At 37.6% G+C, this 23,870-nt stretch overlaps 1 protein-coding gene across 6 annotated transcripts in view; it reads left to right on the forward strand.

Annotated features, from left to right (window-relative positions):
• The window catches only part of LOC137297111 (serine/threonine-protein kinase TBK1-like), a 120,893-nt gene that overhangs the window by 95,719 nt on the left and 1,304 nt on the right, over nucleotides 1-23,870 (forward strand). For all 6 annotated transcript variants that reach the window (XM_067829099.1, XM_067829102.1, XM_067829098.1 and 3 more), the window contains 15 exons: nucleotides 3,503-3,643; nucleotides 4,693-4,822; nucleotides 5,495-5,585; nucleotides 6,540-6,630; nucleotides 6,839-6,996; nucleotides 7,472-7,582; nucleotides 8,250-8,429; nucleotides 8,637-8,848; nucleotides 10,131-10,281; nucleotides 10,942-11,143; nucleotides 16,211-16,323; nucleotides 16,612-16,731; nucleotides 17,251-17,352; nucleotides 17,877-17,973; nucleotides 22,855-23,114. In XM_067829099.1, coding sequence (XP_067685200.1) covers nucleotides 3,503-3,643; nucleotides 4,693-4,822; nucleotides 5,495-5,585; nucleotides 6,540-6,630; nucleotides 6,839-6,996; nucleotides 7,472-7,582; nucleotides 8,250-8,429; nucleotides 8,637-8,848; nucleotides 10,131-10,281; nucleotides 10,942-11,143; nucleotides 16,211-16,323; nucleotides 16,612-16,731; nucleotides 17,251-17,352; nucleotides 17,877-17,973; nucleotides 22,855-23,114 — 2,159 coding nt within the window. The remainder of the gene's footprint in view (nucleotides 1-3,502; nucleotides 3,644-4,692; nucleotides 4,823-5,494; nucleotides 5,586-6,539; nucleotides 6,631-6,838; nucleotides 6,997-7,471; nucleotides 7,583-8,249; nucleotides 8,430-8,636; nucleotides 8,849-10,130; nucleotides 10,282-10,941; nucleotides 11,144-16,210; nucleotides 16,324-16,611; nucleotides 16,732-17,250; nucleotides 17,353-17,876; nucleotides 17,974-22,854; nucleotides 23,115-23,870) is intronic.

Here is a 23,870-nt window from a genome sequence, read left to right on the forward strand (position 1 = left end):
CTTCGTTTCCTTAGCACAACCCAAAAGCTTCTTAATTTCTTTCAGCACAATTTGACAGATATGTGAGGTAGACCCCAAAGTGGTGCCTTTTGCTATTTACAGATTTTTGACATTTTTATTTTTCCTGGTTTGCATGGCCACAATTCAGACTCATCTCAAAAGATAGGGATGAACTTCGTTCCTGGAGCACTTTCAGCAGATCTTGGCAGATATATGAGACAGATCTTGAAGTGGTGCCATTTTCTGTTTACCAATATATGGCATTTTTATTTTTCATTATTTTCATGGCAACGATTCGAAGTTAGTCTAAAAAAAACATCAGGTAACTGTCAGGTGATTTGTCCCTTCAAATACTGTAAATCATTAAATTTTTGCGAGGGTGATATTTTTGTGAAAATTGCGAATGACTTAAGCGCGCAAAAATATCATGACGCAATTTGCTGGTAGAATGCAATGAATAATCAGCAAACAACCTGTCCTATCTCCGCTTTATTATTCACACTTATAAATTAACAATAGATCTAGACAATACATATATTAAGCAATGACAACTACGCGGAGAATGACTAATTACTAGCATTACTTGTACTCACGTGTCACGTGTCAAACAATGGATACCTGAACAAAAGCCACTCAATCAGTACGTCCGATACTCCAGACAGGCACCAACCACGCAACACACATTTCTTGGAGACTGTTTGAAAGGCCGAGACCATATAGCGGGTGTGGATAGCTTTCATGACACTTAACTGGAGATCAACAGCTTCGCCGACACTGACAAAACTGGTCCTAAATCAGTGCCAATTTATTAGAGTCAGTCCATTTAATTTAATTCCTTTCAACTGTTTTAAGCTTATATGACCTATGCTGCAAGTGTTGTTTTTAGGAAAACTTCACTGATTGCATACATGCGGAAGTACTCCACTAAACGGTGTTCAAGATTAGCAGGAAACTTTAATATGTAATTGGATTTACTTCAGATAAAACTTTCAGATGCAAGTAAGCTTTGAAACTGTCAAACTAAACTATGTTTTGAGAATTGGGCAAGTCGCAAAAATATCGTGACGCAAAAACGTCTGTTGGTCGCCACTCTCAAAAGTATCATGACGCAAAAGTTTCGTGACTTACAGTACATAGGGCCCAAGGGGATATGTCATCTTCTAATGACTCTTGTTTTAACAGTTTTTAATTCATTTTCACTAAAAATGTAGTGCGGGATATTTTTTCACGCTTAATGAGATGTTTGTGTTGTGTTTGCTACATTCAGAAGAATTGTGTACAGTAGAACACGGATATAACGAACTCCAAGGGACCAAGGGATTTAGTTCGCTATATCCGTTGTTAGTTATTCACGTTTGACCGCCATATCGGCTTACAGAGATGAAGAGACACGTATATACATGGGCTACATATTTTTATTCTTGTACATTGACATTAAAATTCTGATTTCATTGTTCAAATACATTATCTAGAACATGTTTAACAATCACAACAATTTCAACAATATAACACTTAACTGCGTTTAACATAGTCCACAATTTTGCTCTGCACGCCACGTCCTGCCGATTTCATTTTGTTGACAGCTGTACATACATCTGCTAGAGAGTCAAAAGTAGAATTGTCTGATCCTTCACATACAAGCAGATGACGCAGTGTCTCTAATGCTGCATTGGCCTCAGCAAATGATGGCTTCGGAGGATACCACTCCTCTGTTTGAACCTGTCAATCCAAGCACTGTTGCAACTGAAATCTAAATGACCTAATTTGGATGCCAATTCATTTGCCTTAGTCTGCAACATGGGACCACTCAAGGGAATGTTTTCACTTCTCGCTCCTTGAAACCATTTGTAGAGCGCATCTTCCACATCTTGGTTTGCAGTTTGTAACTTCTTGCGGGCGGGGCCGAAATCACTAGAGACACATTTTGCCAGTATCGAGTCGCGATTCTTAATAATGGAACTGAGTGTTGATTTCGGAATGCCAAAGTCAAGAGCGATGTTTGTCTTCGATCTTACTCCTGATTCTACAGCCTGGATTATCTGAAGCTTTGTGTCAAAGGTGATAGCTTTACGTTTGCCTGCCATAGCGACGAGAGCGAACTGAACATCTGTGTATCAGTCAAGCTTTTAAACATGATGTGTTTCTTTTGTTAATTAATTAATGACTATCAAACAATGTTGATTCACCGCCAACGAGGTTAAACAATGTTGATTCACCGCCCACAAGGTTGATGTATACCGCTAAGTCGCTGAGTTGACACTGAGCTGACACTGAGTGAGTTCGCAACTCACGTCGTTAATTGGGCTTGGGGTCAGGAAATCAGTTCGCTATAACCGTTAATTCGCTACTCACGAGTTCGTTATTCACGTATAACTTTAATGATATTATAAAGGAACCATTGACTGGACTTTTAAATTTGTTCGCTATATCCGTTTGTTCGCTATATCCATGTTCTACTGTATTTTCATTGTTAATGTGAATGTTAGTGTGGCTTTGATTCTTATTATGAAGGACCTGTTCAGGTTCAGGTCAGTCTAAGTAAACTTAGTCTCAGTACTTTTCATTACACTCCACTACTGAGTCTAATAAAAAACCTAGTAGGAGGTCATGTCAGGTAACCTTTGAGATTGACCAATCAGAACACAGCTTACCAAATCGCGAAAGAGGACATTCGCACATGCCTTTTGAACTTTTACCATGAAAAGTTTTGCACCTGAATGAATGGTATTTTCTATACAATTGCTTCCGGGATAATGCACTTGGTGCATGCTACAATGCTGCCAACAGTGAGTAAATAGTTGCTGAAATTAGAGTTTCTGTTAATATCCAAGGAAATATCAGCTGCTGGTAACCATGTCATCAGAAAGAGCTAAGCATATATACTACAGGTCAAATACCTGTGTTTTAGCGAATTTTTGTTTATTGAGGAATCAGTGGCAGTGACTAGCACATTTTTCAAGTCCTGCCAAACCCCAAACAGTAGCCGTTGTCTGATTGATTAAATCCATTCAACCTTCTCGTGTTTGATTAGATGATCATAGGTCGCTCAAAGGTAACCGGGCGCGACCTCCTACTGGTTTTCGTTAGACTCAGTAGTGGAGTATGACGAAAAGTACTGAGACTTGGTTTACTTAGACTGGGTCCAGGGTAGAATAGGCCTTCAGTAGCCCATGCTTGCCCTAAAAGGCAACTATGCTTGTCCTTGACTGCTGCCATATATCTGAAATATTGCTGAATATGGCTTGAAATCATACTCACACACTATACAGTGCGATACAGCCCAGTAGCAGTATACTACATTCATTCAGACAGTTACGTGTTTACATGCCATCAGAAAAGGAGTGTGTTTAAAATAGGTTTCACAAAACACAGTATTGCATGTTCAGGCAGTGTGAAAAAAATCTGAATCGTGGTTACCAACTTTGAAAAAGGAAGGACATTGTTTACAAACAAATGATTTTGTTGAAACTGTATATTTTTATTATTGTTTCATTTTTTCTAGAGTAATGGACAAGTTGTTGCTGTCAAATTGTTCCATGAAAATGTAAGAAACTGGTCAGAGAGTGAGAATCTACGAGAACTTGACTTGCTGAAAAGACTGCGACATGAAAACATCATAAGACTCTTCGACATTGAAAATGAAGTAAGTAAACAGAGATACGCATGTTTTTAGTATAGGTGTTATTGGTAACAATTGTTGTGTGTGATAGATCAATCTGGTTTTACCTGAAAATATATACAGAACATGTTTCAACTTTCATGACAGAATAATTATAACATTTGTACAACCAAATGTATGGGTTAATAGGTCCAGATACAATTCTAAAAAAATACCATTAATTCACTGGGTTTTAAAATGCAAGAGTGCAGATGTACAGATCATCCTTCATGCCACAAGCAAGTTCATGACAAGGTACTCAAGTTACAATCACATTAGTTGTGAGTTCCATTACTGACAAGTGTTATAGACATGTCCTCATACTGCTTAGTTAGATAGCGTACAGGTTAGAGTGTTCACTTGCCATGCTAAATACCAGGTTCAGTTCCCTTAATGCGTAGAATGTTTGAAGCCAGTCTACCTGTCCATGACATTACTGGAATAAAACAACATGAAACCATGGCAGTACTTGGTGATTGTACCATATAACATGATAATACAGAATGATTGTACTATGTAATATTGTAATGCAAGAGGACTTGCACTGTTAACATGGTAATACAAGATGATTGTACTCTGTAACATAGTATTACGAGTTGATTATACTTATGTAACATGGTAATACGAGATGATCGTACTGTTAACATGGTAATACGAGATGATCGTACTGTTAACATGGTAATACGAGATGATCGTACTGTTAACATGGTAATACGAGATGTTTGTACTATGTAACATGGTAATACGAGATGATAGTACTGTGTAATGTGGTAATACAGGATCATTGTACTATGTAAGAAGGTAATACAGAATAATTGTTCCATGTGTCATGGCACAATACAGTGATGAGTACATCATGTTTCTACTATGTATCATCACCTCTCTTTGTATGTATATTGGAAAATAGATTTTTTTGAAAAAATATATAAATAAATAAATAAAAGTAAAAAGTAAAACCATACTCACAAACCCTGTCCTCAGACAGATGGTATCCTCACAGGTGTGACTGATGTCTATGGGTTTACTTGTTTCAGAATGTGTCCAACCGAATTGTTCTCATCATGGAGTACTGTGAGGGAGGCTCTCTCTACCACATGTTGGATCAGCCTCAGTACTCTCATGGTCTGTCTGAGGATGAGTTCCTGCTCACACTCAAACATGTTGGTAGGTATCAAAAACATCCAGCAGGGATGTCACAGCAGAATAGGTCCCCAGTTCTTCCTAGCTGGTGGTTGGTTTGTGTTTTAACACTGCACTCAGTTATATTCCAGCTATTTGGTGGTTGTCTGTAAATAATCCAGTCTGGTCCAGACAATTCTGTGATCATCAGAATGAGCATCAATCCAAATCGTTGGGATATGATGACGTGTTAACCAAGTCGGTAAACCTGACCACCTGATCCTGTTTGTCTCGTCTTATGACAAGACAAAGAGCAGTGGGATAGCCTAGTGGTTAAATTGTTCACTCGGCATGCCAAAGACCCATATAGGTACAATATGTAAAGCCCATTTCTGGTGTCCTCCCTAGTGATGTTGCAGGAATATTGCTAAAAGCACCATGAGACTAACTTACTGTGTCAAGCATGGTTGCTGAAAAGCAATTCAAGCCCAGATCTTCCCAAGTCTTTAATGTAACATGGTATTATTGTGATGTAGGTTTCAGTTTAGTGTGATGGAGATAGGAGTCAAGGTTTGAAGTGTTAATAACAACTTCTTAGGTTAATGTCAATGAAATCTCCTAAGACACAGTATATTTACATTATTTGAGAAAAGGCTCTGCGTATAGAGTAGAACCACATACAAAAATTTAAAAAATTCATCATGTCATATTTTTCAGCCTCAGGTATTGAATATTTGCGACGTCTGGAAATCATACATAGAGACATCAAACCAGGCAACATCATGCGTTTCATTACAGAAGATGGAAGGTATGATATGAATCTGTAACATAAACACACAAAAGGTTAGAATTATCTCATATTTATTGAATATGTCTGAAAGGTAGTAACACAAGTACTCTCCCATTTATTGTGATTTTGTGAGATTTATTGAGATTGTGATTTTCTAGAATTACACAATTGCATGATAACATGTGAATCACATTCAAACCTTTATGTTGTAAATGCACTCAATAGTACAGTTTCAGCTTTATGTTGAAGCATTAGAGGTGTGACGATACAGAAACATCAACATCATGATACGTATCAAGATATCTTGGAACAATCTGATACGATTCAATTCACATCATGATATGCTATCTTCAGTTATTTTCTTCAAAAATGTATATTTTGATATCAAGTATTAAGTGAAATTTTGACATAACATTTCTAATGAATATTAACAATTTTATGGTCAACGATGCATATCACAATACAAAAAAAAGGTATCGATATATATATCATCCAATAAAGAATTATGATTATCAATACTGTGATATATCGTCACAGCTCTATTAAGCATTCATGATGTTAATGCATGACATGGTCTATGGATTCATAATCAGAGCAGATGAAGGAGAAGACTTATCTTTGAAATGTAAAGAATAAAAAGAAGTTGTTTCGGTAATATATATATTCATGTTTGTCCAGCTGCCAAATTTATTTTAAAAGCTTCATTGTTGAGCAGGTTTAAGTGTGTCTGGTTGAAAGAGTCAACTGGGAGAATTAATATTAGCAGGCTGTTTTAATGGTGTGACTTTTTATCTTGGTGTGTACCATTCTGCTCTGATGACAAGAGTGGTAGTTCCATTCTGAACACTGTTTTTATAGTCAAAACATCATTACTAACATGTCTATTAGTTGGCTAATTCATTGGTTTAAATCCAATGAGTATGTTTGTGGTAGAGGATCCAATTTCATGTATATATTCCTCATCATTTTCAGATCAGTCTACAAGCTAACAGATTTTGGGGCAGCTCGACATTTAAATGAAGAGGACCAGTTTACATCACTTTACGGAACAGAAGAATACTTAGTATGTTCATGCTTATTATACATGCAGCTCAGGATTCCTGATTACAAGGAATCCTTACATACCATTGCTAGACTGTCTGGTCAACTTAAAACATTTACAAGCGCCATTTCATTTTCACTTTGGGTAAGGGGAGATAATTCATATTTGGTGATTTAGGATGGGAGACATTGCTGTAATTTGATGTATACATTGATGGTTTTTGTTTCAGCACCCAGGAATGTATGAACGCGCAGTACTCAGATTGCCAACAAATAAAAGTTTTGATGCTAGGGTAGACTTGTGGTCACTTGGAGTGACATTTTATCATGTAGCAACTGGTAAACTGCCATTCCAACCATATGGAGGAAGACAAAACAGAGAGACAATGTAAGCAATATTATATTATTTTGATGTTTGTGTATTTTCCTCAATATATATAAGATTAAGATTTTCAGTCAAATATGCTGTCATAATGATTAAGAGGTGGTGGTTTAACCTAGTGGTTCACTCGTCTCACGAAAACCTGGGTTCTTTTCCCCACACGGTTACAGTGTGTTAACACAATGTCTGCCATGTGTTGTCAACAAGATATTACTGGAATGTTACAAGTGACATAAAATCAAACCCACTCACTTATAAAGATTTTTTTCATGCGTTGTCATTTGCAGCTCAGACTTAAGTATCCATTTTTCATGATAACTCAGGGTCAAGTGATTGTTATGTTCGGACATCATGACATGGTGCTTGTGCTTTTGCTTTTTTATACTGCCTGCATACACTGAACAATATATTTTAGTTTGCTGCGATAAAGCTGGAGTTGAATTTCATAGCTGAATATTTTCAACCTGTTTTCTCATTACAGGTTCCGTATTATTTCCCAGAAAGAGAGTGGTGTTATTTCTGGTGTACAGAATTTTGAAAATGGTCCAATAATCTTCGGGCGCGAGCTGCCCCCTACGTGCCCTCTTTCAAGGTAGGTCAGGAGAACCTGTTAAATCCACAACCATTGACCACCTTATATTTATCACAATTTCACAATGTGTTATTGCTTTGAATACCAGTAATCTACTAAAATCATCTGGAAAGTCAAAAACATAGAGATGTAAAATCCTGATACGTGATGTTACAGGCAGTACAGTTTGTAGGAACTTGTACCTGCAACATTTCATGCAGTATTTGACCCAAAGTTAGGGACATAGCTTCTCAAATATGGTTTTTGTTTTGCTTATTATTATTAATATTGGCCTCAAAACTGTTATCACGTCAGTCTTCATATACTGGTACACAAAGGAAAAAGGGATGTAAACTGTTGTATAACTGTATCATGAAAATAGCCAGGTGAATTAGATATACATATATTAAAGCTTTTCAAGGCTGTGAATGGGTATTTATTGGGAAACCTAGTGTCAGCATGAGTTGTAGGATCTCCAGAGAGTTGAGATTGAAAATACAATGTGTCGTTGTGATTGACAGTGCTATAGGGAAAAAAAGTTTCAGCATGCATGTAGATGGGATGGACTTTAAAGCCACATAAATACCTATATAACAATATTGCTAGAAGGGAAGATTTCTATAAGAACATGTTGGATTTTCATACTGACGATACATTAATTACTTTCTATTTGTCTTTTGACTTGCAGTGGTTTAAAGACTCAAGTGATTCCACTGTTAGCAGGATTGATGGAACCCAACGAGGGACGAGTCATTACATATGAGGCTTTTTTCCGAATCACTCAGAATATTGTTAATCAAGTTTGTCTCAATGTGTTCAACTACGGCGCTGCTGTTGATTTAAAGTTGTACATAGAAGGTTATCACAGGTGGGATTATTTGTCATCTATGTTAAAATTTGTTGATCCTTTTAGCTGAACGGTCACATTTGAATTGTGCTTTGCATAGTATAGTAAAGTTTTCATACTGTATAAGACACAGGAATTTGTGGTTCATAAGTCTCTGTGGTGGTATTAACTGTTTCTTAGGAACATTACTCTAAAATGGCATTCTCACATATTTTTTGTCATATTCAGTTTTTCAGGCCTCCAAGAACTTATTGCTCATCACACAGACATACCAGCTGGTCAACAGCTCTTGCTTGTCAAGGGGAGACAAATGGATGACATTGTTGACATAGAATCTAAGCTACAAGATTATCCAGTGCATATTCTTAAAGGAACAATTTACCTGTTCACATCAGAATTTAAAACACTAGAGAAGGAAAAGGTCAAGCATCCAGATATACGTAAGTTACACATTTTTTTTTAACTTTAGATAATGTAATATCTTAAACTGACACAAAATATATAAATTGACAGAAATATCTGTTACGATTTCTGAAATATGTTTATATTTTTTTAGCTAGAAGTTCATTGAACTTAATGGTACATAATCTTGTTGCCATTAACAATTCTGTTGTATAGTGCCAGAGGTCAGTTTTCATGAATGGTATTTCAAAGTAAAGGACATTGGGTCTTGTAAGCTTCAGATGTGTCTTATCCTCTGAAAATTCACAGGACCCATAGAACAAAAATTAAACATACGTCTCAAGTTTCTTATAATTGACATTGAAATCATTAACAAGCATAGACTTTAAACACAGCGAACAGGTGTGACGTGTCACATGTGACAACTTCTGTCAGAATCATTGTGAACTATACCATCAGACACTGGAGCTAGTGGGTTTTAGACTTCCATCTCACTGTTGGCGAATTTGCCACATTTGTCAGAGGGTCCGATGCTACTCATGAACATTGGATTGCAGGGCAAAGTTCTGTCCTTTTGCCATTACAGAATCCCTTGATCATGTATTTGAATCATATGTTGCCTGATTATCTCTCTGGAACTGATAATCAAGATTATAGTACCGGTTAACTTAGCTTTCACAATGCTGTCAGTGCTTTGAATACATTTGCAGTTAGGATGATCTATTGTGTCATATCTGTAAAGTAGTATGTACATCTTGTACTTGCACTCCACCTCAGACATTGTGTCCAATCTATGGTATTTTATGCTCCTCAAAAGAAGTAGGGAAACCTGAACTTTGACATCTTGTAGAAAGAAAACCCATTGAGGAACGTTACAATGACATTCATCTTGTGTATGCAGCATCATTTCACGCTATCACCACACGCAAATACAATGCATGGGAAGCATGTGCATAATGTGGGAGCCTCCTACATGTGCATGGGGTGAATTATGAATCTTGACGTTTTGCAGGCAGGTCGATAAATCACTATAGACCAGTCTTTCTTGCATCTGTGCATGGTCAGGGTTTTCAGGGTCAAATCACACAATACTAACAGAAAATTGTAAATTTTCATGTCATACTCCAGTCACCTAACAAGGGGGATAACTGAACAAACAGCTTCGCTTTGAAATCCATGTGGTGATGCATTCTGAAAACATCCATTATTATTGTATCAACCTTGATTCAATCCCATGCATCTCCCAATTTCGACAATTATACATTGAAACTACAGTTTTACTTTTTTTAAAGAGTATATTTCCGTTATATTTGTTTTCAGCTGCAGTCCCAGACTTTGCAAACTATATCGATGTTGAGAGGGACTTGAAGTTGTCACATAGTTGTCTATCCCGTTGTCATGTCATCAAGAGGTATTCTGAAATGGTTGTCAAGAATCAAAGGCATTTAGTTGAAGGAGCACTTTGTTTAATGTAAGTAATGTTTTACATTAACACATCCTAAAGGGCTGTATGTGACTTACTAGATTCCTTTGAAGGGGAATGGTAGGTGTGAAAAAAGATCAACCTTAAGAAAAACGTTTGAGTGAATCTTCAGTGGGTGATTTAATATTGTATTGCGATGTCCTTCTGGCATGTTTGCTCATGATCAGTTTAAGTAAACTTATCCTCACTACTTTTCATTACTCTCTGCCACTGAGTCTAACAAAACCCTATTACCTCTACTAGGTTTTGTTAGACTCAGTGGTGGAGTGTAACGAAATACACTGAGACGAAATTAACTTTACTGGCTCGTGATGGCTGTCACTGAATTGTCTGGTCCAGAGTTCTGGTGTCTTACTTAACAGTATTAATGGCTCTTGCTGAAAGCAGAGTAAGATCCAGCTCACTTCGAATGGGTCTTCATCAAGTGTTTCGTAAGCGGCATGCTTTGATTGGATTGTCAGAATGACTGACTCGGTCATGAAGCACCACTAGATGGAAGCTTGTGTCAGTCACTGGATTGCTTGATCCAGATTCAATTATTTATTGAGCCATAATTTAGCAGAAATATTGTTGAATAGTGTGTTAAACTATATAGAAACTTTTTTTTTTTTCGCATTATGTACAAATTTGTGTATTTTTCCTTTTCAGGGCTTTCCTTCAGCAGAAATTGAAGTGTACAGGTGAAAGATTCTTACCAATGGCACAGCTTGTCCAAGAATCAGGGAAAAGGTTCAGAACGTTCTATTGTCTAGTCGAGCTGATTCAAGAGACAGTCCAGAGTCTTGGATGTGTAGAGAAGCACCTCAATGAGATACTGAATGATAAAACTCTTCTAACTGTTCATCAAAAGGTAACATCAGTTGTCTACATTATCTTGTGATACACCCTTTCTTCATGTTCTTTAAGTATCTGAAACATGTATACCTGAAGCAGATTTTGCATCAACATCAGTCTTCAACGTCAGTGTATTGATGTTCTCACTATGTTGTTGGATATTGATGGCTAGCCAGGCAGCAATTATTCACGAGTATCCATAAAAGAAAAGCATGTATGCTCATGGCTAGTGCAATGTGTCCAAATGTTGATAATCAGTAATGCACAAAGTATTGATTGACGGCCATGCGGCGGACATACTGGTAATGTGTCCACGTGTTGGAGATCAGTAATGCACAAAGTGTTGATTGGCGATCATGCGGAAGACATATCGGTAATGTGTCCAAGCGTTGGAGATTGGTAATGCACAAAGTGTTGATTGGCGGCCATGTGGCAGACATATCGGTAATTTATCCAAGCGTTTGAGATCGGTAATGCACAAAGTATTGATTGGCAGCCATGTGGAACACATATCGGTAATTTGTCCAAGCGTTTATGATCGGTAATGCACAAAATGTTGATAGGCGGTCATGCGGCAGACACATCAGTAATGTGACAAAGTGTTGGATATCGGTAAAGTGCAAAGTGTTGGTGTCAGTAATATTGGCTCATGGATTGGTTGGGTCACTTAAGCTGACAGATAGTCTAGTGGTATCTAGTGGTTAACACATTCTTTATGAAGAAATATATGGTCCATCGATTTTAAAATGATTTAATTATCTGTTCTGAGATGTTAAACTGAGCGTTTTGAGCACACACCTCCAACTAATGAGTCACTGCACTATGTTCAACTTTTATGCTCACTTTGCAGTGAATTGTCTAGTGTTAATGGGTAACTAATGTAGGATGTCAGAATGTTTATGTATCATCAATACATTGCATTTGAATGTTGACATGTAACCAATACCGAGCAGCTGAATCAGTAAATGTTAATCAATGCAGTAGAATATTGATCATTGATCATCAATACAGGAATGTTGACATGTAACAAATACCGAGCAGCTGAATCAGTGAATGTTAGTCAGTGCAGTTGAATATTGATCATTGACTGATCATCAATACAGGAACGTTGACATGTAACCAATTCATAAAAATCACAGTGGAATATAGATTATTTATGCACAGCACTAGAATGTTGATGAACAAGTGAACACAGTGAGAAGTTGACGTTGAATATTAACATATATTCAGGGTATTGCTAACAAGTGAACACAGTGAGAAACTGACGTTGAATATTAGCTTATATTCATTGCATGGCTGCAGAGTGTGGATATATGATATATAACCTTTTTGGGGGAACAAAATGTTGGTGTATAACCAACGTAACACCATGGGATATTGATTAATAACATGCAACCAATGCAGTGCTGTGGAATGCTGAATGTTAATGGCTTATAATGTGATGCAGAGCAGAGATGTTGGGATTTAATCACTCCAGTACAGCAAAATGTTGTATAAAACCGAGCATAAAACCAAGCAGTGTAATTACTCAAATGATACTCAGTAATAGTATTCACCCTATGCAGCAGAGTGGTTTGTTGAATGCTGATTTAAAACAAGAGTAGTTATGTTGAATGTATATTGATATTTCACCAATGCAGTACAACAAAACATTGTTTGTTGATGCAAACCCTATGCAGCAAAATGATATGTGACTGTGTTGATGCAGAACCTATGCAGTGCAGTGGATTGTTGTATGTTAATGCAGAACCAATGCAGGGAAATGTTGTATGTTGAAGCAAAACCAATGCAGCAAAATGTATGTTGATACAGCACAAACATTGTGTATTGATGCAGAACCAATGCAGCAAACATTGTATGTTGATGCAGAACCAATGGAGAACCAATGTAGGGCGGCCAAAATGTTATTTTGTTGATGCAGAACCAATGCAGCGCAGCCAACATATTGTATGTTGATGCAGAGTCAATGCAGTGCAGCCAAAATGTTATTTTGTTGATGCAGAACCAATGCAGTGCAGCCAATATATTGTATGTTGATGCAGAACCAATGCAGTGCAGCCAATTTATTGTATGTTGTTGCAAAGCCAATGCAGCGCAGCCAAAATGTTATTTTGTTGATGCAGAACCAATGCAGAGCAGCCAATATGTTGTATGTTGTCATTTGTTGATGCTGAACCAATGCAGCAAAATGTTTTATGTTGATGCAGAACCAATGCAGCGCAGCCAATATGTTGTATGTTGATGCAGAGCCAATGCAGCAAAATGTTTTATGTTGATGCAGAACCAATGCAGCGCAGCCAAAATGTTATATATTGATGCAGAACCAATGCAGCGCAGCCAATATGTTGTATGTTGATGCAGAGCCAATGCAGCGAGATGTATGTTGATGCACAACCAATGCAACGCAACCAATATGTTGTATGTTGATGCAGAACCAATGCAGCAAAATGTTTTATGTTGATGCAGAACCAATGCAGCGCAGCCAAAATGTTATATATTGATGCAGAACCAATGCAGAGCAGCCAATATGTTTTTCTGTTAAACATATTTATTACAGAGAATGGATTGGGTACAAGTTATCCCAACTTAGTGAAACCCTCTGATAAATGTGTTGTATGTTAATGCAGAGCCAATGCAGCGAGATGTTGTATGTTGATGCAGAACTAGCCAATATGTTGTATGTTGATGCAGAACCAATGCAACACAGCCAATATGTTGTATTTTGAGGCAGAACCAATGCAGCGCAGCAAAATGTTGTATGCTGATGCAGCAAAACACTTTATATTGATGCAGGACCAATGCAATGCAGCCAAATATTGTATGTTTATGAAGAACCAATGCAAAGCAGCAAAATGATGTATGTTGATGCAGAGCCAATGCAATGCAGCCAATTGTTATATGTTTATGCAGAACCAATGTATTGCAGCAAAATGTTGTTTGTTGATGCAGAACCAATGCAGTGCAGTCAAATGTTGTATGTTGATGCGGAACCAATGCAGTGCAGCCAAAATGTTGTATGTTGATGCAGAACAAATGCAGCAAAATGTTGTATATTGATGCAGAACCAGTGCAGCAAACATTGTATGTTGATGCAGAACCAATGGAGAACCAATGTAGGGCGGCCAAAATATTATTTTGTTGATGCAGAACCAATACAGCACAGCCAATATGTCGTACGTTAATGATGAGCCAATGCAGTGCAGCCAAAATGTTATTTTGTTGATGCAGAACCAATGCAGCGCAGCCAATATGTTGTATGTTGATGCAGAACCAATGCAGCAAAATGTTATATGTTGATGCACAACCAATGAAACGCAGTGAATATGTTGTATGTTGATGCAGAGCCAATGCAGTGAAGTCAAAATGTTATTTTGTTGATGCAGAACCGCTGCAGCAAAACGTTATATGTTGGTGCAGAACCAATGCAGTGCAGCCAAAATGTTATATATTGATGCAGAACTAGTGCAGTGCAGCCAATATGTTGTATGTTGATGCAGAACCAATGCAGCAAGATGTTGTATGTTGATGCACAACCAATGCAACACAGCCAATATGTTGTATTTTGAGGCAGAACCAATGCAGCGCAGCAAAATGTTGTATGCTGATGCAGAACCAGTGCAGCAAAATGTTGTATATTGATGCAGAACCAATGCAGCAAAACACTTTATATTGATGCAGGACCAATGCAGTGCAGCCAGATATTGTATGTTTATGAAGAACCAATGCAAAGCAGCAAAATGATGTATGTTGATGCAGAGCCAATGCAATACAGCCAGTTGTATGTTTATGCAGAACCAATGCATTGCAGCAAAATGTTTGTTGATACGGAACCAATGCAGCAAAATGTTGTATGTTGATGCAGAACCAATACAACAAATGTATGTTGATGCAGAACAAATGCAGCAAAATGTTGTATGTTGATGCAGAACCAATGCAGTGCAGCCAAATGTTTGTTGATGTAGAACCAGTACAGCAAAATGTTGTATATTGATGCAGAACTACTGCAGCAAAATGTTGTATATTGATGCAGAACCAGTGAAGCAAACATTGTATGTTGATGCAGAACCAATGCAATGCAGCAAAATGGTGTATGTTGATGCAGAACCAATGCAATGCAGCAAAATGGTGTGTGTTGATGCAGAAACAATGGAACACTTGATACGTTTCAAACAATTCATAATTTATTTCAAGAACATGTTATTGGTATTTATGCTTGAGCTTTAGAAAACCAAGGTGTCTTGGTGTCAGTGATGTTTTGCTGGAATAGTATTTGAATCTCACTGATTAATTCCACACTGGTCCCCATATTTGAATCATTTGGTCTAAATGGTCTTTAGTACATAATTACACTTAGTATTTACTGATTATTATTATTGCAGTGATTGTTTTCATTAGTGGTGGTGGTAGTAGTAGTATTCCTCTCACTGATTTTATTATCATTAATGCAGTGTTACATTATGAATGCATGGGTACTTGAAGGGAAAATAACCATATCAACTGTTTCTTCCATTCAGCTTGCTTTCTTTTTTCGCGTTTAGATATATAGCACCAAGAAGACCGGAATTCTAGGCCTAGCCTACGAGAGTTACTTTTGGTAACTTTTGGTGGTGTTGGGAAATGTACTATTAACTTTCCTTAAAGTAGCTGTAGTATCTAATAGCATGTACAGCATGTGAACTTTCCTAAGTTTCGGGGTGTGGAGTCGTGCATGTATGTAAGAGTTTCTTTCAGATGTAGTAGTAATAGACATTTACTTCCCACAGCTATCAGAGCCCAGGGAGACCATTTTTTAAAGCCATAATTTCCTAAACACACCTCTGAGAATGATATTGTGTACATTCCTAGAAGTTCTCATACCAGTAGTAACAAAACCAGTCAATCTATGTAAAAAAGTGCTCTCCTCCTACCATAATTTTTAAGCAACAAGATGTTCAGTTATATGTGGAAACAAACTACCAGACCATAAACAATACTTGTGTTAAGTTTCTTGAAATAGTTTGCTTCCATGGAGAAAGTCACCAAGAGAAAAATCTGTTTTGAAAAGAATTTATCCATTTCAAATGAGTTTTTCAATTTCCCATAGGCTGAAGAGAGGACAACTGAGATAGTGCGATACAGAACAGCACTTGTCGAACGTATGGATGAAGAGGAGGTGAAATCTGCTAAATGGTGTGCAAGATGCGAAGATACAGATTGGTGAGCTGGTCATTTCTCCTACCTCTCTTCCACCCATCCTCAAATTCTTTGTTTGTTTCTGTGGCCCTTCATACTGGCAGTGTATTTTCTTTTTCTGGATAGGGGTACCTGGGAGGATAACACTCAAATTAGCTTAAAAGTTGAGCAGTTTGTGCATATTCAGTAATTTCTGTGGATGTGCCTTTGTATATGTATTTATACATATAGGATGCGTAAAGCATGTTTGCCACCTTTGGTTTAAGCTATACAGGTTGAGCTTTCTATTCAAATTTATGCTTGATATTTCAGCCTTTCCAAAATAAACCACCACCTCACTGTTATCGCCAGCATTCACAGTCGATTCAGACGAGACAAGAATGTGAAAGATCAAATGACAGCACATGACCATCATATTCATGGATGTGAAAGGTAAAGATAATTTGTATGTTTTCTTAATAGTTCCTGAAATTTTATTTGCCAGTGTCCAAAAGCATAAAAGATTTTTGTCTGATCCATTGCCCAGCGATGAGAATGGTCTTGTGATTGTGAAATGAACATCACATGGTACACCTAATACCAAGGGAATTTTATGTTAGCCTAGTGGTTAAGGTGTTTGCTCGTCAAATCGCGTTTATTCCCCTCATTGGTGAAATGTGTAAGGCCTGTTTCTGGTGTCCCTGTCATGATATTGCTTGGCTATTTCTACAAACAGCATAAACCAATACTCATGCAGTTAAAACATAACTTCGAAAATATCTGTGCATACGATTGAGTCATGTTAGGAGTATTTTGTCTTCCTATTACTGTGCTCATGTGTGGGTTTTTTTTTTCGGAAAAACTTTCTTTGTCACAAAATAAATTTCACTTCAAAGTTCATTCTGTCACCCATATTCACCAACCAAATCTCTCATGTTATACAATTGTATTTTGTTGTTTCTTATTTTGCAGGCAAAAATTACAGACCCAGAGTGTGGCAATATCATCCATCCTACATGACCACTGCTACAAGAATATGGAAATCATGTACTCTGAGGCAATTCCCAAGATAAGGTATGGATTCTAGATAAGACATCTTCAGATTTGCGATAGTCTCTCATCAAAATCAATCTCAATCCCTTTAGGTTCACTGGTTATTAAACCTGGAGCTTTCAAACCCAGGATGGCCATTTTCTGGCGATCTGTGGGATTTTTCACAATTATATTTCAAATTGATCAGATCTGTGAATTGTCTAACTCCTCTTTATTACTACTGTTACTACCACTGGGGTCAGACGGGTAGCCTAGTGGTTTAAGTGATCGCTCATCACATCAAAGATCCCGGCAAAATCCCCACTTGGGTACAGTGTGTGAAGCCTATTCCCACTGTCCTCCGCCGTGATGTTGCTGGAATATTGCTAAAAGCAGCATAGAATCATACTCCCTCCCTCACTCAACCACTCTGTCAAGGTGAGAGAGTTGTTTATGTAATGAAGCAGTCGTCGATGTTTGGTATTGTCAATCTTACACTGTGATAGTTGATGATATTGCAGTGTTTGCACAACTTTTTCTTATGCTTTTTGTTCTCAATGTTTCAGTTCCTTGGCTAAAAATCTCAACAGAATCTCAAAAATAGAAAAAAACATAGATTCTGTGATTGATTGTCAGCAGCTTCTCAGCACTAAGTTGGACAAGGTACGTGTCGCATCATAATTTTGCATATATAGTTTTGTTTACTGTGTATAGAGAATGTCACCGCATGTCTTTTGGTATCAGATCTACATCAGCAAGAGTGAATGAAGTTTAAACCCTAAGGCCTGCATGCCTTGATATATTGAATATCAAAAGACAGTAGGATAATACACTGATCAAGTCAAGTGGAAAACTGTTTTGGTTGATAATACAACTTTAAACATTCTGTGCTTGAGTTTTTTCTGTGTTTCACCTTATTCCTAGTATGTACTGGAAGCATGGAATTGAGCATGGAAAGGAGCAATACAAATTTGATATAAGTATCATGCCATTTCACGTAAAACACAGGCGATTCCCCATCAGACTTGCAGGGAAATGGAACCTATGTAGTCATGTATGTTATCTGCTTTAATGGCAATTAGTTGGTCAAATTGACAGCTCGGATGTAAAGTTTTGTTACAGGAGCCAAAATCTGTCACCTTGCTGGCTTCGTTAAATTCCAACCTAATTGAATATTGTGTTATCAAAGATTACCGGGTAGCTTACTTCTTGGCTCTCATATCAAACAAGTTTGTTGCCAAGCAACAAATAAAATTCTGAAGAGTACCAATGGTTTAGTTTCACCTGGTTGATTTTACCTACATAAATCCCATTATGTTATTTGCAGGACTAAGACAAGGCCATGAAGCAGCTTAAACACGACTGACTGATTCTTTTCCCTGCATTCACTTAATTGAAATTCATTCATCTTGTCTGTTTTGTTTTTGTGTCTTTTTTAATGATAGTGGTAAATATAGAAATTATATCCATACAAATTTGTAATTATGCTTAGTCTCTTCTTTTAGATGATGGGTATGTATCCTGCAGATCTATTTTACCAACTCTCTGTATTCAGATACATATTAATCAGGATAGTTCTGATGAATTATAACATTTTAACGCAGTCGACTGTGCTTTAGTCCAGTATGTTTTATGGTAAAAATAATTCAATAAAATGTAAATTCAAGACTAAGACTAAACAATTTTTCATTGAGATATTTTGCCAAGAAGATTTTGCAGTTATATATTGTGGAGCCATGGAACTTAGTCCTTACAAGTAGTGCATATTGCAGGTCTTAAAGGGGGTCTCTGCTCTACGATCTGTGACCCTTTTCCAGTCTATGTGTGGATTTTGTATCAATGTGTTGTATGGATTGTTACCTTTTAATACAATCCGTATTCATTACTATTCATAGTAAGAGTTTAGTTTGCAATGGTGGTTTTGAGTCACTTCAGTTAAATGTCCTGCCCATGCCATTTGATCAGAGCCACGTCCCCCCTTAAGACAAGTTGTGGTTTCAATTTCCATTAGAATGTGTATTTAATTCTTATGATCACTTTGTGTGCTATAAAGGGCAGTGTGCTCATACATATCACATATTACAGTTGAAATATTCATCCTTGACATTTTTAAAAATGAAAATATAAGTAAATTACAAGGGTCATCATTTGATATTGTTTGGATAATTGAAACCACATCATGAATGCTTTGTCAACACAATATATTTATGAGTGTGTTTTTGAGTCACTTACCCCAAAGGGCTTGAGTGAGTTTTATGTAACAGCATATGTAGTTGTTTCACATCCCCAGCATGTGTGAACTGAGTAATGTGCAGGTATTTGCCCGATCTTTCCATTTGTGAATCATTGAAACTTTCAGGGATAAATGTCACTGCATCAAATAAACATACAAACATTCAAGAGTAATGCCGTTGACTTACTTGACATTCACTGGATAAAGACTCTACATCCACATGAAAATGTTTGTTTGTTTGGAGGTTAACGCCACACCCAGTAATATCCCAGCTATATGACAGTGGTCTGTATATTCATTAAACGACATAATGAGCATCAATCTATGTACTGGGGCACGGTGACATGTCAAGCAAGTCAAGGATCTTGACCAACTGATCCCATTAGTAGTATTGTTTGCTGAATGTCAGTTCTAAACTAGATCGCCACTGCTCACAGAAAAATGACCTAGGCTAACTTTATCCATTCTAAAATAACCTTGACCCCCGACTTCCCTTGTTGCCATGACATTGCTGGAATATTGCTAAAAGGGTGTAAACCATACTCACTCACCCCTGACTTCCATCCTTAGGAAAATGGCCTTGATGGGCTTAACATTAACCGAGGAATGACCTTGATGGACTTAACATTCACCGAGGAATGACCTTGACATCAACCACTATATCTGCGTCTACATAACCTCCAAAAACGTTAATGCCCAGACATGGTACATAAAGCAGTTACGCTGTCCCTCTGCAAAACAGTACTGTACAAACTCTTCGAAAAAAATGTTACAAGCTTAGAATTGCCTTTTGAAGTGGATGTACTTTGTTTATTGAGCAAGGAATATAGGAAAGAAAGTCACAGGGACAAAAGTCAAAGATAAAAAGTCAATGGAATAATAGTCACAATGCAAAGAGTTATTCTAGTAAAGTAGTATGTTATATACTGGTGGGTTGCAAAATGTCTCAATTGTCACATCAGCTTCTGTTTCTGACCTGATAACATTATTAATGAAACAATAGGGGTGTGGAAGGGGCCATTGATATGGGGGTGGGGGGTGCACTTTGTTAAAGTGAGGAGAGTTGTCTACTGTGAAAACATTGAGGCTGGGTACTTACTGCCAATCTTAATAAGATTTGATCTGTTACTACGGGAGGACTATTAAGCTGAAGTGTATACAATGCTGTTTCCTTCTCCAACTAACAAGAGAAGGAAGAAACTTGGTATAAGTATGTATGCTTGTAGCCATGGATACAGCGATTTCTTCCCATTATTAAACATATTAATTGTTCAATTATCACCCACCTACCCCATCATCGACATTGGCACCAGTCAGAAGCCGACGTTACACACTTATTGACATGGATATCACATTTGCATCTTGGAATTTATTAAGGGCAGCTAAGACAATTCAACTTTACTGTGGTATGCTTGATGGCCTGGCATTCCTTCTGATAGATCAAGTGAAAGAAAGCATGAAACACCTGCACTCTATCAAACCCAAAGGACCCAATGTTATTGTCGACCTGGTGACATAATTTGATACACCCGCCTATGTCCTGGTCAAGGTCTGTCTGTCAACATGAGGACCTGTGAAGGTCACGTGGTAGAATAGGCCATCAGCAACTCATGCTTGCCATAAAAGGCGACTATGCTTGTCGTAAGAGGCGACTAACGGGATCGGGTGGTCAGGCTCGCTGACTTGGCAGACAAGTCATCAGTTCCCATTTATGCAGATCGATGCTCATGTTGTTGATCGCTGGATTGTCTGGTCCAGACTCGATTATTTACAGACCGCTGCCATATAGCTGGGATATTGCTGAGTGCGGCGTGAAGCTAAATTCACTCACTCACTCACTGTCAACATGAGACAAGTTTCCCCCGTTTCCTCAAGAGCTCTGGAATGTCTTTGGAGCTACAGTGAAAGGTGATCCTTGCACCGTAACATTTGTGAAGACTGGAACAACAAGTTCCACAGCTTGGTTGCTTAGAAGCACCCTTCTGTACAGAGAGGCGTAGAATGGTTCAAGAAAGAACTGGCTACAGAAGAACTATGAATGCTCAAGACGCTGCGGCAATCCCCCCGAGGAGGAAGTAAAGACCAAAAACATCAGACTGCAGCGACATATTCAGAGCTTGTGCAGGAACCGAGTTAATGAGCGCAAATCTGTCCCAGAGTTCCTTTGTGGGGTTGGAGTTTGATGGAACATTCAGTTCGATTCATTTGATTGATCGTCTGTGATTTGTGATGTTAACAAAGAATTTTGATTGATCAGTGGACTGTGATTAGTAACTGTGTTCATGATTGCTACTGTGCAATTTAACAGAGAATCTAGTATGTATTGTTTTAATCAAACATGTAATAAAAGCCCTGTGACTTTTTATCCATGACTTTTTTCCGGTGACTTTTTTCCAATCACTGAGGAATCAGTACTGGATGGTATTTATGAGTACAAGACATAACTTAACATGATTCATTACTTTGCCTGTTTGTTGCCTACTTTTTTGCAAGTATTTCACAAGGTGGTGGTTGAGGTGGATATTGTTATCAATCAGGGTGAGCTACAGTAACCATGCATGAACATTTGACATTCTTCCTAATCCCACTTTGCACATATCTGCACAAAACAGACTCTCCATCACTTAATTTTTGAAGTTACTGATGGTGTATAATGTACGATTTCATGACCACAGGTTGTTTAAATAGATGTAATATCTAAATATCCATATTCTTTTTTTCATGATCTTACTGGTGGTAATACTAAATTAGACATTTGTCATGTTGACTTCAGTTTTGAGTAATTGGTTTGAGTTAATGTTTTTAGTTAATTACGGCATATTCTTCATATAGTAGACACATAAAGAAACTGTGCATACAAAAAATTGTATGTGATCAGACCACGATGTCCCGCCATACAACCTATCCAACATCATCGACAAGCTCACTGAATGTGGTGCTGATATCATGTTTCAGACCCTTGTGTTGGTGGAGAAGTGTTTTTATGGATGAGTCCAGACCCTAGGTATTCCCATCCCACGTGCCTATCATACCTATCAACTGAGATGATATTTTGACAATGCCCAGTTTCTTTATATGGCTAGTATATTTTCAGACCTGTATAAAATCAGCACTGCACAGATGATAGCTTATCAGTGTAAACTGAAATTCAGATTCAGTAGCATTATTTTCTGTGAAGTCTGTTTATTCATATTTCAAAGGGACATGAAATTTTACATTTTTAGGCCTTTTACCTGAGAAGTGGCTAGTATTTCTTGCACAATTATTTCTAGATGGTTGTCTTTATGTTAGGTTTGCTTCTTGTTCTTTAGCTGGAAGGAAAGGCAAAGGAGGCATTGATAAACGTACAGAAATGGGCAGCAAACTATCGTGAGACTCCAACAGCGCCTATGTCAGAAAGCATGGCGGAAGTCACCACTGAGGGTGCTGCAAAGACCAAAGACACTGGACTCGGGGAGAGCTGTGTCACTGAGGAAACACAAAGAGCTAGCACCAGCACGCAAGGAGCCAATAATGCAGCCTTGTACAAACCCGGTCTAAGTTTGTTACCATCAGTTGCCATAACCACAGAGTATGTACCTTGGTGCCAAACCATCTTTGGCATTATGTATTTGCATTTCAATGACTGAAATAGCCGGGAGACCTGTGTCATTGAACACCGAAAAGAGCGTGCCTGATATTTCAGAATCCTGGCCAACTGATCAGGTAATGTCTGTCATGGGGCAGTGTAGTAACCGGGTGGTTTAAGCCTTTGACAAAGACTTGGATTCAATTCCTCAATGTGTAAAGCCCATTTCTGGTGTTTTCCAAGGTGATGTTGCTAGAATATTGCTAAAAGCGGTATAAAACAGGAACGCACTCTTATTTCACCTTTTTATCAATGACTGTTGTCCCAACTCTCTCAGAAAAGAGTGCTGTTTGAATCTGCAATATCTGTGGACATGCGGTAGCAGAAGTCCAGAATGTGCTATATTCATGGGTCTCCACAAGTATCTACTAGATATTAGCATGATCATGTTATTTAATTGTTTAATGTCATTTCACAGACATTAAATGTTACCTTTTCTTTGTATAAATCTGTGTTACAACAATTGAATTGAGTGTTAATTTATGCCCTGAAAGTGAGCTTCTCCACCCGTCATTGATCGAAATACCTGAATCATGAATGTGAATAATTTCTATATATTGTCCTCAATATATTGACTCAACTCTCAACTGTCATATTCAAAGTTCAGTCTGAATATTATTTGAATTTCTTCATTGGTCACTGAATGAAACATAGGTCAACTGAAAATATGTATTGAGAACTTGTTTTCTTGTAATGCAT

The sequence above is a fragment of the Haliotis asinina genome, chromosome 9, assembly GCF_037392515.1.
Source record: "Haliotis asinina isolate JCU_RB_2024 chromosome 9, JCU_Hal_asi_v2, whole genome shotgun sequence".
NCBI lineage: Eukaryota > Metazoa > Mollusca > Gastropoda > Lepetellida > Haliotidae > Haliotis > Haliotis asinina.